Raw genomic sequence first — 15,634 nt, forward strand, 5'->3', positions numbered from 1 at the left:
GATTCTATGAGCTGTTTTTTTCCTGAACCATACTTGTGTGATTTTTGTACTGGTTTGAATGTAAGTGGTCTCAAAACAAGGCGATTTACAATTTTTCAGATTAAAAATCAAACTTTCACAGAAGTATGCAAAAGATGAGCTTGCATTCATCTTTGCATGACCCAGCGCCCCACAATGTTATGTACAGCTTTTTCACCCTGCATTTTTGTAGTGTGATGCTCTCTTCCTATGCAGTCATGTCATTAATTGTGTGAATGTGGAGGCACCAAGCAAGAGATCCCTCTGCAAGCAGGATCTGCTCTAATTGCTCCTCTTCTGCCTGCTGAGCACTGGGTCTGTCTGTGGGGCTGTTTGTGTCCTGCTCATCCCAATGGCTGGGGTTATGTTCCTGGCTGGCCACCCGGGTGGCACTGGCTGCTTTGAGCTGGTTTCCTCTGAAGGAGACAGGCTGTATTAATCTGTTGCACTTGGCTGGGAGCCACAACTGGGCCTTGTGTGCTGCTCCTCTGACCTCAGGGAATGAATTTTTCTATTTCTTTTTAAGTTTGGAGTGTTTGAAACAGCCTAAATGGGTGGTGTTTTTACAGCATGAAATCAAGGACGGTGTGTTGAGTGGTTCATTCACTGGGAGTGGAAAGCCTGTTGAGAAGTTCTTAAAGTACTAGGGTAGGACAGAGGGAGTCACACTCAGTGTAGTCTTACCTGTACTGGTGTTGGGAACAGTTCTTGGAGTTCAGTGTTCCCAATGCTGTGCTGGGGCTTTTCCTTCAGAAAAGCTCCTTGCAGCAGTGTAGGTGGCCACCCTCTGTAGCAGGTTAGGTGTACAGAGGAAGTATAAATGACTGGGAGGAACTGGTATGCCACTATAGGCATACCTACATGGCAGACTGTTGAGCCTCGTCACATTCCTGCAAAGCTGGTCTTGGGGCTTCCCTTAAAGTGGGTTGTGGAGCTTCCATGCTGTCGGATCCTAAGTCTGCTGCTGTCTGCTCAATGGGGAAATACAGCACTGCACCAAAAAAGTTTCTCAGGATTTGAAGGGACCATGTAGGGAGTGTGCAGTGACATGCAGTGACATTTTTTTTTCATCCTAAGATTTGAAGGCAATATATTATTTAGAAATGATGAGCCTGCACAATGCATAAAATGAATGCAGACACCTGTGCAGTTCTCCAGTGCAGTTGTTAACTGTGTGTTTTACCATTCGGTGACTTTCCTTTGTCTCACTTAACAGCATTGCATGACACTTGCCTAGAAAAATACCCACCTTTTCCCTGAGAAATAAGCAAGGATATAATTTAAGTAATGTCTTTTATACTTTGACTTACTGTATACTGCATTTATTGTTACATTACTACTTGTCTTCAAAACTTGTCCTGTCTCTCCTTGAATGTAATTTTGTAGTTAATTTCTTTGGAAAAATACAGAAAAAGCATACTAATCTTCTCAAATCTTACTGTAGTATTTTCAGATATTACTCTAAAGGATGAACTGTTTCCTCCAGCTTAAAATATTAAGCCAGCATTGCTTCTGGTTGCTTAGCAAGGCTTAACTGTATCTGCAGTTATTTAAATTTCAGTTATGTGATATATCATGGGCATCTATTTAAACATACAACTATTATTTTTAGTTGAAATATAGACTATATAAAGACTTAAAAGATGTGGGATCAAGGTGGACAACCTTGGCAGCAATGGCCTTTGAACCAACAGCAGTGGATGCAGTCATTTCAGCACCAGCAAGACCCAAGTAAGTATGGAGAAAGCTTTGTGGATTCATTTTTTTTTTTTTTTCTATCTATTTTCATTTGAATTTTTGAACCTTTGTTACAGAGCATAACTGGTAGTTGCTTTTTTGTAACACTCTCAAGGTAATACATGTATTATTCTTTTCTGAACAAGTAGAAGAATTAGAAGAGACATATTGATTCCAAATGCCTTGACATAGTTAGTATGCAAAATACAGGCAAGCAACCTGAATTATCCTGGCCAAATTATCAACATACTACCAGTCACAGAGATCAACATTTAGACCTCATGTGCTTTTTACAGAATCTGTATCCATGTCAAATTTTTAGCCAAGATGAATAATTTATTTGAGAAAATCTGCTTTATGTTCAGTGCCTGTGTGGCAGAAGTACTAATGCAGGTGATGATACAGCAGTGATGGTAATTCTCTGCTATATGGAATTTTTCCCAACCAAAAAATGAATAATTACATAATGTATCTTAAATTGAGAGTGAGCTGGCAGCAATTCAAAGTATCAAGAGAAATACAGCAATGGATAAAGAGAGAGGAGGAGTGTATATAATACCTGAGCAGAGTGATCAGGCACACTGGTTTCACATGGCTTTCTGTCACTTCAATTTCTGTAACTTCACTGGAGAGATTTCCTAACTTCATCATGAGCAGAAGATGTACCAGTGTCCTCATCTGAGAGTGCAGTTTGTTTACCTGCTGATATAGGAAAGGTAGTGAAGAAATAAAGGGGGAGAGAATTGTAACATGAAATAGCATTCCAGAAATCAGGGGTCATACAAAGCGTATACCTTGCAGAATGTACATTTATAACTCTGTATCTTTCTTAGACTTGGCTGTTCATACATTTAGAATGTAATGCTATGTAGATTTCTTTCTGATACCAGAATCAATTTACTTACAAAAAACATTGTAGTACCACCACCTGTTCAGGGCTAAGGTGAACTTAAAATAATCTACCTTGTGATATTTTGAACTTATGCAGAGCAACTCTCCTTCAGCAAGTGTGTACACTTTGATGCTTCCTTTTAGTTTGCTTAATTGTACACTGTGAATAAGTTATAATGGTTCCCAGGGTACTTGCTGAAGGTAAACATTGCCTGTTTCTCTTGAGCAGTAAGACATGTAATTGAGAAACAGTGTTAAACTTCAGACATGGGAATACTAACCTTTTGAAATTTCTTCTGTTTATCTTAGGCCAGATTGATTGGGCTGCATTAGCTCAAGCATGGATAGCTCAGCGAGAAGCCTCGGGGCAACAGAGTGTAGTGGAACAACAAGGAATGATGCCAAACGGACAGGATATTTCAGGAATAGAGTCTGGTCCAAACAACCATAATAATTTTCAGGGGGATCCCAACTTCAACAGAATGTGGCAGCCAGGTTTGTTTTCCTTCCCATTAGTTCCTTTTTTTTTTTTTCATCTAATGAAATTACATTTTTTGTCAGACATTTTTGGGTGTGAACATGCCCTGTCCTTCTGCTTCCAAGATGCAAAACTACCAGTAGTATCAATTGAATGTCACAGCTGCCACTTTCCAGTCAAGTGTTCCACAAAATGGGTAACAGTGAAGACACACAGGTCTGACAACACAACTTGGTAATCTATCTATATAGTAAATAAATTGGTTTTATCATATACATATGCAAAAATTTTCTTCTATTCCTGAATATTGTAGAAAGTTGAAGTATGAATTGCAGTTATAATTATTTCCTCAAATCTTATTCTTCCATCTTATGTGTTTTGTTGCTGATACCACTGCACTAGGAGCAGCAGCAGCACTGAAGGCAACAGAATGCCTTCAGTATCTGGTGCCCTCTTCTGTAGTGTAATACCTGCTTCTGGCATGATCTTGACATGTAGAGTGAATTCAAAATATAACTAGCAGATGCTGGCTTCAGGTGTCTTAAAATCTTGAAAAAGGAAATGAGGAAAATTGTATGTAAAATATATTTTTATTACATGTTTCATATGTTTAATATTTCCCCTTTTAAACTTACATATCTGATTGTTATATGTGTAATTTTTTCAGTTACTGTAAGTTAAAGTTGGTTGCATGCTTCTGTTAGCATCAGTTCTTTATAATTTCCTCAAAATTTTTGTTTTGGCCCAAAATTCATTTTCGTTTTACAACTGCATCAAATAACACTGGCAAGAAACATGGATTAGAGATGGGATATTTTCTGCTAACCATTTTGCTGAAGTTTTATTCTGAAAGTAATCTGAAAAGTTTGTCATTGCACTGTAATGCAGTTTGAAGTGTGTGAGCAAGGTAGTGTGCATACCTTCTGTTGTCTCTGAAAACTACATTTCATGCTTGATTCTGTTAATGACTGAAAGAATAATACCTCCAGTTTTTAGTGTGACTATTCAGGTTTGTCCAAGTGCAATCCTTAATAGGCTTAAAATGTAATTAGTGGTTGTTACACCTGCATAACAAAAGGGAGGCAGGCATCAGGTTTCACTTCAGTTTAACCTACCTGCCCTGGCCTATGGGTTGTTGTAGCCACATCTAAGAATTTTAGCTTTACTACATGGCAGTACATAGAGTGTATTCTAGCCATATTTCTGTATAGTAAGTAGAAGTTTTTAAAGAAATGCTGTATCATTTTTGGACAGCTTTGTTTTTCATATGGTGCTCTGGTTGTGAGATCTTCCTTGTCATCTGTAAGGTGAAAGAAAGTGATACCTTCAGTGTAGTTTTTGCAGATAGTCACAGCATGGTAAAAGTGTGGAAGACATTTTGACATTTTGCTGATAATTACAAATGTCAGGTGCCCAGGCTCACCCACAAAATGCAGGACAGGAAACATCATGGATCTAGGAGTGGGAATAATGTGACACCTTTTGTTCACAGGAAACAATGTGCCAGTGTGTTTTGTTATCATTTGGTATATGGTTCAGAGAATATGTTGTTTTCCCATTTTTGGGGGGGACACTGATAAAGGCCATGGTGATGCAGATATGACCCAGCTTCCCTGAATTTAGGCAGTGTCACTCTTAATGTGTAAAAGTAATCATAGCAGACAGACTAAATCATAGCATGCATGGTTAGCTAAAGTCCTCTTTGTGTGCTTACTTTGTTTCTACATAAAGCTTCATCTTTCTCCCTGTCCTTCTAAGTTGGTTTGTTGGGGATTTTTTTGATCCAAAAGTGCACTACTAATAAAGAAAGCAAAATGGCAATCTGGAAACCAACTGTTTCAATGAATTTTGAAGGCATTCATGTTCCATAAGGATAAACAGGATCTGTTGCATGCATCTTGTTAGCTTTCAAGTCAGTAAACTGGGCATTGAAATAATATCAAATGTTAACACATTTATGAACAGTAACTCATGTAAGAGGTACTTAGAGGATAAAGGATTCAGCCCCTTAGAATACTTCAGGAGTATTGACTTTGGAGAAAAAAATTGATAAATCTGCTAAACATGACCAACCAGGATGACAGTGAGAGTGAAAGGAGTGATACAGTCTTAGAAGAGACAAAAAAAAGAACAACCAAGCAGAAAAGCTGTTTTAATCCTTGCTAGTTGCTACAGAAATGGATCCAATTATAATGCAGTTGGCAAGGACAGTAAAAAATAGAATGACAGAAGGTATTCTTCAAGGACTGGATGGAAGGTAGGAGTTCACCTGAGAGGCCAGGTATTAATTCTGTTACTGGTGAAAATTACTAGGTACCTCTGTCATGTTCTAAATATCTGTGCAGTGGACATAATTTTTAGACTGATTTCCTAAGAAGAAAAAGCTTATGGCTGCAGGAGATACTAATTCATTCCTTAAACCCTTTGCAGTCTTGTTATCTAATTGTAACTTAGGTTTGAGGGCTTCTGACTGTAGCTTCTGCTGGGACCTCTGCTAGATATTGATGAATCCAGGGAATCATCCATTATCAAGACAGAAGACATTGGAAAGCAGGTTTCAGTGGTTCTGCTGCTCACAAAACCATTTGCTTTCCATAATAGGTCTTTCAGTCTATTGTCCAAAGGAATTAAATAGCTTTGAAAGTTGCAACAACATAGAAATAGAGAAGCAGGAACAGTTCTTTAACAGCTTACACAATTTGTGCTGTGTAAAGTGCTGTGGTGGACTCAATGTCATTGGGAATTTATAAAAACAAATCTAGTGTGTCTGTCCTGTTCTGCCTCCCCTGATGTTTTAGTTCAGCTACAGCTTTTTATCTTTCCTTCATTTAGTTGAAGACATAATTAAAACAGTGTATTACTGCCTGTAGATTGATGATTCGTCATAACTTTATCATCTGTGAGAAACCTTGTGATAAACAGAAGAATGTTGAGTGATTGCTGATTTGTACTAACTTTCTATTGAATTGTATTCTAAATCCTGAACAGAATGGGGAATGCCTCACCAGCCCCCCCACCCCCCTCCAGATCAGCAGTGGATGGCTCCAACCCCAGGTCAAATGGAAATTGTTCCTCCATCTGAAGACAGCAACAGTCAGGACAGTGGGGAATTTGCTCCTGACAACAGGCATATATTTAACCAGAACAATCACAACTTTGGGGCACCTCCTGATAACTTTGCAATGGGGCCAGTGAACCAGTTTGACTATCAGGTGAAACATATTTGTTGCTTTCATATTGTAGACGTGCAGAGTCCCTCCCATGGATGTGTTCCTCTAATGTCATCTAGCGGCGACTTTCATTCTTCAGTTCTACAAACATCTACAGAGTCTGTTATCTGCTAAGATACATTTTTTACCAAATACTTTACAGAAGAGACTTTAGAGTTTTCAGTTCTGTTCTGAGGCCAAAGGGTGTTTGTTTGTTGTTTTTTTTTCTATACTAGTAATGAGAAATGGCTGTTACCTGCAATATTAAATCCCTGTGTTCCAGTATATAAATTAACATTATGTAGTTTTGTGGTTAAAAAAAAAAAGGGGGAAGAGGAGGAAAAAAAAAATAAAGTTCATAAATATATACTGAAATACACTACATAATGTACCATAGGGAACAGACCTGTGTTTGCAGGGAGATAGACTGGATGATCCATTGATCTTTTCCATATCTATCTACTGTCATTCTTTGAATAAACAATGGTATTTCTAAAAAAATCCACATCCAATTTTTTGCTTTTTTCTATTATTAAATTCACTTGTTCAGCAGTATTGTTAGGGAGTGAGCCAATAATTTTAAAATACAGTTTTTTAGAATTTCCTTTGTTTGCTATTACAGAACCAACTCTTAAAATTAATTTCTCTAAATACTTCAGAAAATTTCTTTAGTGGTGAATAAGAGAGGGATGCTTGACTTGAAACTGTAGTGGAAGGGTGCTCCTAGCACTAGTGACTTGATAGTCAATAGAGTATTAACAAAAAATAAAAATTATGTAACTTTCTTCCTAAACATTCTCCTCTTAAATAGTTTCATTAGACATTTCTGGGCAGCAAATATTAAAACAAAAACCCCCTCATGTATTCCTCATGTGACTTTTGGATTGTATACAGCTTGCTGAGCACCCAGGGTCTGTACTAAACTTGCATATTTGTGCATTTAGTATTTTTATCAGACATGCTAATAATGTCACTTAGTTATTACTGGAAAGTGCACAGTGCAAAATTCTTTTGTAATAAAAATGGGAACTTTTGGTTTTGTCCTCATCTTGTAGTTACAAGTAAAGACTGCCAACATAGCTGGGCTTTTAAACCTTAATTATGTGTGCTCTTTAATTAGCTGCATGCTCTGATGATAAGCAGGCAAGGAACTGCTGGAGATAGATGGTGATGATAGGGCTTACTGTTTAGCACAGTGTGAAAGGAGATTAGTTGAAGCCCTTTCAACTTCTTTAGTAGCTCTGCTTAAATTAAGTTTATCCATTAAGTAATTAAGAAAAACTTTTTTCTTGGGGACCAGAGAAAAAGAGGTTGAGTTATCTTGGTAGCCTAGAAATCATGGATGCCTCCTTGCATGGATTTCTGTAGACCGACTTGCACACATGCTGTATGTAGTGTTACCACGTGAAGAAAAATAAACTGCATTACTCTTTCAGCATGGGGCTGCCTTTGGTCCACCTCAAGGTGGATTTCATCCACCTTATTGGCAGCCAGGACCACCAGGACCACCAGGTCCACCAGCACCTCCTGCACCTCCTCAAAATCGAAGGGAAAGACCCTCATTCAGAGATCGACAGCGTTCACCTATTGCGATGCCTGTGAAGCAGGAGCCTCCTCAGATTGGTACATGTTAACCACTCCTTAATAAAAAAAAACAAACAACCCCAAACAGAAAAGCTGTGTTTTAAAAAGAATTTAAAAAATTTGAAGCCTTTTTTTTTTTTTTATGTGAAGTAAAAAAGAAGGGAAATAAAACCACACAGTCAGATGTGTGGCTGGTTTGGGTGGGGTGGGGGATTTTCTTCTTTGTTCTTGTTTTCTCTTTGGGGGTTGAAAGATTTGGTGGTGGTACAAACCTGTAAACTTTGCTTCTGTAGATGCTGTGAAGCGTAGAACACTGCCTGCCTGGATTCGGGAGGGCCTTGAAAAGATGGAGAGGGAAAAACAGAAAAAGCTGGAGAAAGAGAGGATGGAGCAGCAACGTTCACAGATGTCTAAGAAAGAAAAAAAGGAAAATGAGGAGGCTGAAGAAGGGGATGGCCCACGGTTGCCTCAGAAGAGTAAATTTGTAAGTGAAAGGGTTTACTTTTTGCTCAGGTTTGTATTTCCTGAAAGGTCTCAACGCTTTGGTATCTTCCAAACACTGTGTATGCCTGGTTATCTCTTTGCTTGTGTTGCTTAAAGTTAAGCAGCTGCTTTGTTGATACTTGGTGTTTTGAAGTTGTTAGTGTTGAAAAGGTAAAAGATTGACTTGATCTGTAGTAGCAAAGAAACAACAATGGAATTGGGCTTTTTTTTCTTTTCTGTATTTTGGGGATATACATGGTCTTTAAAGGTTTGAATTCTAAATCAGTAGCTTGACAAGCTGAGATACACTGAAGCTATTTAGCAAGCCTTGTGTTGCTTTCACTTTAGCAGTTACCTCACTTGTTTGCAGTTCTGAGTGCCTGGCTTCAGTGAACTGACAAGTATGTTTGCTTGTCTCATGTGGTGCATGTGTGCAGAGGTACCTGCATGTTTGTCAGGAGGGGAGAAAAGAAAGAGTTTTATGATAGCAGTAATAGAGATTTCAGTAAAAAGTTAATAAAGCTGACTGTCATAAATAGAAAGTAATGAGTTTAACATCTGAGTTGTTTTCTGAAATGTGTGGTGCTGTTCTTGTAGGACAGTGACGAGGAAGACGAAGATGCTGAAAACACAGAAGCTGTAAGCGTTGGGAAAATGAGCAGGAGTCCATCCCCAGCTCCTCACGAGGAGCAAAGTGAACCAGAAATGACAGAAGAAGAAAAGGAGTATCAAATGGTATTAATAATACAGTTCTCACTAAGTATTTCTGTCTGTTTCCTCATATTTTTGGAATATAGCAAAGTAAAATACTTTTTCTCTGCCTGAGGCTGTCGATAGAGGGATATCAGACATCATACACTAAAGCAGGGTTCTACCTGCATGCTCTTTGTCATTTTGTGTATGAGAAACATATACACATGTATATAGGTTACATAACTCAAATTTTGCACAATAGTGAAGGCATGTAATGGCTGCAATCTTTGCATTGATTGTTATTAATTCTCTGGGTTTGCTTTTAACTTGTCGAGTTCTTGGAAACTTGTAATGATTATATGCACCCATCTGAAATTTAAGCTTCAACCTCAGTCCCCTGTGAAAGGGAATTTAAATGCATTCTTGCCATAAAGTGCTAGAAACCTAGGTCCCAGATCAGCAAAAATTTCACTTTTGTCTGCAGAAACATGGTACTTTGAAATTGTAGTTGTATCCTCTTTTACAGCTGAAACCTTGTTAAAGAAGGCCCTGAATTCTAAAAAGTTTGATGAATTTGTTTTTGTAAAGCACATGGCTACACTGAACAGCTTGGAGAACTAGCTACCAACATGTCAGGCTTTGTAGTAAATATTTAATAATCAATTCCTATAGAAGTAACCTCTGATGTTTTTGCCAGGACTGGCGTATTGAGGCAGTATGCCAGACAGAAATGTACTCTTTATTCTCTGAAAGAAAAAATGGGATCAGTCTGAAGTACATTCCTGATGTACATACTAATTATTTAAATAATAATTTAATAATAATTTATAATTATATAATTATATAATTATAAATTATATAATTATATAATTATAATTTAAATAATAATCAAATTTAAACAATTTCAAATGTGATTTTTAATTTAAGTCATGCCTGTTGAAAGACACAATTAAAGTAAGGGAAGGTACTTTTGTACCCATCAAAACAAGTGAAGCTCTATGGATATAATTTGAATGCAGCACTTAACTCAAGAGATTTTGGCCTTCAGTTGCATATACACTTTTCTTCAGATGATGCTGACAAAAATGCTGCTGACAGAGATTCTTTTAGATGTCACAAATGAAGAAATTTATTATGTGGCCAAAGATGTTCACCGTAAAGCAACAAAAGGTATGCCAGTTCTTTTGTTTTGGTTTTAGTTTCCTCTGTGAATATTCTATATTTGCATGTCTCTAGAACATTTAACCTCCATAGTTATCCCCCAAAAACAATTCCAGTATAATGCATCCAACTTGGTAGAGTTCAAATCCAGTAATCATGTACTGTTGTCCTGTGCAGTGTATTGTGAGTTACTTCAGTTATTCCATTTCTTTCATACAATTCATTTATTTAGTTAAAATGGTATCTGTTTTTTAAAAGGCTCTTGAGCTGTAGCTGTTTCTTAATGCTATCATCTTAATCTCAAGTTCTTAGCTGCCCAGAAGTGAAAAGAGATGAACTTTGAGTCCTCAATTAGTATTTCATTTGCTTTCACTATTAACATGTATTGTACTTACATAAGAGATCTTTTTAATGTAACTGAGTTAATCTAAACGTGTAACTACTGAAACTTGAAAATCATGTGCAGATGCTGTAACTTGGAAAGTGATTTTTGAGTATAATTTGTTCTTTTCTGTTCACTATTAATTTGCAGTTAAAGTCTGTATCTTCGTGGTCAGAAAATCTAGAATTGGTTTGAAATGGATGATGCGTTTTTTAATGTTTCTTCTCTCCCTCCAAAGAGCAGCAATAGTAGTAGATTTAACAATACCATAGACTCATGACTATGAAATCGTGGCTATTTGTGTTAACATGTTGTTCCTGTTGTTGATGTGATACAAAGCTCCTGCAAAACAGCTGGCACAGTCCAGTGCACTGGCTTCCCTCACTGGACTCGGTAAGTATGTTCCTTATTTTTGAGAGGGCTTAAAGGGGGAGTTTCACTCTTGCCTTGCATTTCTAGAAATTGCATTTTGAAACCAGATTTTAAATGCCCAGGAGTGTGGGTCACTTTCCAATAACTTTATCATTATCAGCACCTTTGTTTGTTCCACAGGTAATCCTACTGGTGTAAGTGGGATGGTTTTTGGAGTAAAGGACTAGTCAGTGTGAGTTAGTGTATGTGAATCTAATTTTGAAAATCCATAAAAGCTTTAGATAAATACACTTTTCAAAGGATGATTGTTTCAGAAGCACACGCAGTCTTCAGAGAAAGAAATACTGGTTTATATTTTTCTCCTGTTTTGATCCATCCAAACAAGAAGGGAAAGTCGATAGAAGAGTAGTGTGAAAATCTTTGTAAAAATATAATCTTTATAACTATGATTTTACTGAAAAGCTGCATAAGCACAGAGGCTCCCATATCATTATTAACAGAAACAACACAGGAAAAAGAGATTGAAATTCCAGCTTTGAGACACAACAGCAAAAGACCTTTCCCAGCCTGCTTTTTATCATCCAAACCATACTTCAACAGTGTCAGTCACCAGTTATGTGCTTGTTACGTGGAATTCCGATTAATTAGATTGAATGTTTTCATCACGAGTGTTTTAAAACTAACTCAATAAAGAACCTCAGACTGAAAGAAAATAAAATATCTCCATGTCAGATGTTTAAATTGACTTTATCTTTTCTTACCAGTCCAGTAGTTAATAATATCTCTAGGGGAGAAGAAAGTAAATTCCTGTTCCGTTTCTGTACCGGCCAAAGTGCAGTGTTCTCTAAATCACTGTCTAGAAATTGACATGAAATTCAGAATTTCTGTAGCCTTGGACTACGGAGGCGGCTGAAGTCATTTCAGAGATGTCTTCTGGGAAAGGTCCCAGGCATTTTCTCCCTGGTTGCCATACAGGGGCAGGCACTGTCACGATCTCTGCAGGGAGCTTTTTTGCCCTTCCATACAATGGAAGAAGTACCGTGATTGCTGCGGTTGCTTGCCGAAAATAAACGAGCTGTTCCAGAAGGAGTAGAACCCAGACAGTGAGCATCAATGCTTATATGGGGGCCTTGTTCACACCAGCCAAACAACATTGGCACTTACCAGAATAAAGTGACTTCTTCAGAGAAGAGGAAGTGAAGGAAGGGCAATGTTACTCTCCTCTTTGCCCCGCAGAAATATTAAGAACAAAACTTAACCTTTCCTCGTGATAGACTGGACTTTATGCACGCAGGTGGACTGGGTGGTTATGGATCAGGAGACAGTGAAGATGAGAGGAGTGACAGAGGCTCTGAATCATCTGATACTGATGATGAGGAATTACGACACAGAATCAGGCAAAAACAGGAAGCATTTTGGAGAAAAGAGAGAGAACAGCAACTACTACTAGAAAAACAGCTAGAAGGTAAACCATGTTATCTCCTTCCTGTGCTGCTGTATATGGAGTTTACTACTTAGTATATGTAAATTGGTGAGAGAGAAAACACAATTTAAGCCAAACTTAAACATTTTAACAAAAATTATGTTTGATGAAAATGGGGTTTACTTTTAATAGAAAAAAAAAACACTCAACCATGTAGTGCTTTTCATAAACTATTGTATTTTAGTATTAAAAGAGCAGACATCGTGCATATGCATCTACATACTGTAGCTATTGTGCTATGTAAATAGGAGTATCTCTTTATAAAAATTCATCTGTGTGTATAATACATATTTTTTAAAATCTCATTTGTGATTGGGGGATGGATACTTTTTACCTTTCTGCACCAGGCTGCAGTCTAGATGAACCTGATTCCTCAAAGTTGTGTACTTGAAGCATATGAAGCATGTTTCACATAATCTGAAAGACTTGCTTTTCTGTTACATCATGTTGAGCAATGAACCTTTCAGAATGTACAGTGGGAGTCTGCAGCTTCTTTGAACTTACTGATCTCAGCTGTAGTTGAGGTTTGTGTCCATATGCTGCAGCTTTGTAACTGTGTCCTCATACCCAATACTGGGGAGAGAGGATTGAAGCCAGTCAGTTGACACTTAGCCTCTGAGAAACTGGCAGGCCTGGTTTAAAAAAAATAATAAATTAACCTATTAGTTACTTCTGCTTCTTCATACAAGGTGAGGTTTATCTGTTTGTACCAATAATGTAGGTCAAAATGGTATCAGAGTCACCTTACACTGCTGAAGAGCAGTCTGGATCAACAGATGAACACAATGGTAACAGGTTGTTATCTAAGTACATAAGCTGGAAGAGAAAGAAAGTTCTGTTATGACATCATACTTTCATCTTATTTTAAGATGGATGATTTCCTCCTTTTTATTTTAAAAGCCTAGAAATGCAACATATGGATCCCTTAAGAAAAGGCCCGACTAGTGAAATGTTTCGTTCCCTTAACATTCCTGTCTCCCTCTGAGTGTTTTAAGACTTCTACATAAAAGAACACCTGTATGAAGAGTTTCTGAGTGGTAGCCTAGGAGCTCTGTCTTCCTAGTGTAGGAGACCAGATGCCAGTTTGGGGATGTCCCCATGGGGCTGTTGGCAGAAATTGAGAGTATACAAGCTGATCTTAGACATCCAAAGAATCTGAAGATTCTGTACATCTGAAGAATACTAAATGCAGGGACTGATTTATAACAGTGTTTAGGAAAGGCAGAAGATTTCAAATACACAGGTCAGCATATTCCAACATGCACTGACTTCTGCTTGTATTACCTAATAATCTGGGCACAAGTTGGAATTGTTTTCTGAATTAGATTTAACCATCTGTTGCCATTTGGATCACCCTGGGTTTCTGGGTGCAGTGTTTATTCCCTTAGTTAATTCAAGACCTGAGAGGCCACATCAAAAGGCCACTTTTTGGCTAAAAATTTTGTGTGTTTTTTTTCTGGGTTCAATTTAAAATGGGAAGGAGACATACACTTGGCCAATGATGCAAAGGATCCTAGGTTGAATAGAAACAAGTGAAGCTCTTTTTAATGTTGAAAATCTCTGGAGAATGTTCCAAAGGTCTGAATGTCTATTTTGCTATATGAAAATTTTAGCCTGATATTCATTAATTTACTTTCAATGAGTGTATTTTTAATTCTTCTGTTGTTTTCTTCCCATGTTTGTAGTATTTGCTGACTACCCAGCTTAGATACAATCTCAACTGACATTAACTTTTTGTTTTGTAAGAGCTTCACCACCTATCTCTATTAAATGGCGTGGTCTTCACTTTTGAGCTGAGCAAAGAATTATCTACAAGTCTCTTTTTAATCCTCTTTCTCCCGTTGTTGGTATTCCTTTGCTATGAGAGCTGTTAAAAACTTGGGGGACAAATGTCAATTGCTTGTCCTCATTATCTTTTAGGACTCAATTAAGTTATCCTTGGAAAATGCCATAAACTGGTATTTTCTTTAAAAAACCAAATGTGCATCACTACAGCAGAAGGCACTTGTGTAAGACTTTTGGGTCATGAGGCCTGCAAAACATACAGGGTCAGCCAACATTGTTCTGAGGTTTAGAGGCCACCCCATGCACTGTGTGGGAAATGCAGATTCTTCAGACCAGCCAGTGATCACTCAAACCTGGATTAACAGGGCTGGAAAGGAGGCAGGAACCTTAGGCACAGCTGCAGGTGTAGGAAGGAGAAGGGGAAAATGAGGTTTGTAGCAAGGTTGCAGGAGGAAAAAGTGTGTGAGTGTGTCCGTGTGTGTGTGTAGATGAATGTGGAAGTTCTGGTGCTTGAGGATATTCATTTGAGAACTTTATCTCAAACCACTGAAACATTAAAAGAGATCAGGGACTGGGTTGTGCACTGTTTCTAAACCAAAAGGACAGCTTTTCTAGAATTATAGAATGTAACTAGTTTGGTAGGTAATTGGCATGATGGCAGACAGTGCATTAATTCTTAAGTATTATGAAAGGTGCTTGGAAATTTGGGTTTGCCAAAAGTAACTGTATGGCATTTATTGACCTATTGCACATTGCATTAATTGCCATTTTCTTTTGTACACTTACTTTTCCAGAAGAAAAGCTACAACACGAGAAAGTTTCAAAAGAGATGAATGAATTTATCAACAAAGAACAAAACAGTAACTCAGCATCACAGGAGGCAAAAGAAATTGAAGCAGATACAGTTCACGAAAAGAAAAGATCTCCAAATGCAGTCGCACCTGATCTAGAACTTAAAAAAGAGGGTAAAGAGAGGGCAGGAAGGAGTGGGTCAAGAAGCTCTAGCAGTGGTAGCACGAGCAGCAACAGCAGAAGCAGTAGCAGTAGCAGCACTGTATCTAGTTCATCCTACAGCACCAGCTCAGGTAGCAGTCGCAGCTCTTCGCCTTCTTCCTCTCCTAAAAGGAAGAAGAGACAAAGCCGCAGTAGGACACCTTCCCATAAGGTGAGGCGCAGTCGAAGCAGGAGTTACACCCACAGGAACAGGAGGGAGAGGAGTAGGAGCAGGGAGAAACTAAGGGAAAGGAGAAGACCTAGTAGAAATCGCAGTGCTGAAAGAGGGGAGAGGCGAAGAAACCGGAGTCCTTCCCGAGAGAGGAGCTGGGACAGGCGCAGAAGTAGCAGCCGCTCGCGGGACA

At 38.1% G+C, this 15,634-nt stretch overlaps 1 protein-coding gene across 1 annotated transcript in view; it reads left to right on the forward strand.

Moving 5' to 3' along the window:
- The first annotated feature begins 1,403 nt into the window (after positions 1 to 1,403).
- PNISR (PNN-interacting serine/arginine-rich protein) overlaps positions 1,404 to 15,634 on the forward strand; it is a 15,444-nt gene continuing 1,213 nt past the window's right edge. Inside the window, exons 1-10 of the mRNA XM_010006322.1 lie at positions 1,404 to 1,749; positions 2,956 to 3,141; positions 6,113 to 6,336; positions 7,770 to 7,956; positions 8,211 to 8,401; positions 8,998 to 9,135; positions 10,164 to 10,263; positions 10,976 to 11,029; positions 12,303 to 12,473; positions 15,071 to 15,626. Coding sequence (XP_010004624.1) covers positions 1,662 to 1,749; positions 2,956 to 3,141; positions 6,113 to 6,336; positions 7,770 to 7,956; positions 8,211 to 8,401; positions 8,998 to 9,135; positions 10,164 to 10,263; positions 10,976 to 11,029; positions 12,303 to 12,473; positions 15,071 to 15,626 — 1,895 coding nt within the window. The 5' untranslated portion in view covers positions 1,404 to 1,661. The remainder of the gene's footprint in view (positions 1,750 to 2,955; positions 3,142 to 6,112; positions 6,337 to 7,769; positions 7,957 to 8,210; positions 8,402 to 8,997; positions 9,136 to 10,163; positions 10,264 to 10,975; positions 11,030 to 12,302; positions 12,474 to 15,070; positions 15,627 to 15,634) is intronic.

This window comes from Chaetura pelagica, unplaced genomic scaffold, assembly GCF_000747805.2.
Source record: "Chaetura pelagica isolate M959 unplaced genomic scaffold, ChaPel_1.0 scaffold399, whole genome shotgun sequence".
NCBI lineage: Eukaryota > Metazoa > Chordata > Aves > Apodiformes > Apodidae > Chaetura > Chaetura pelagica.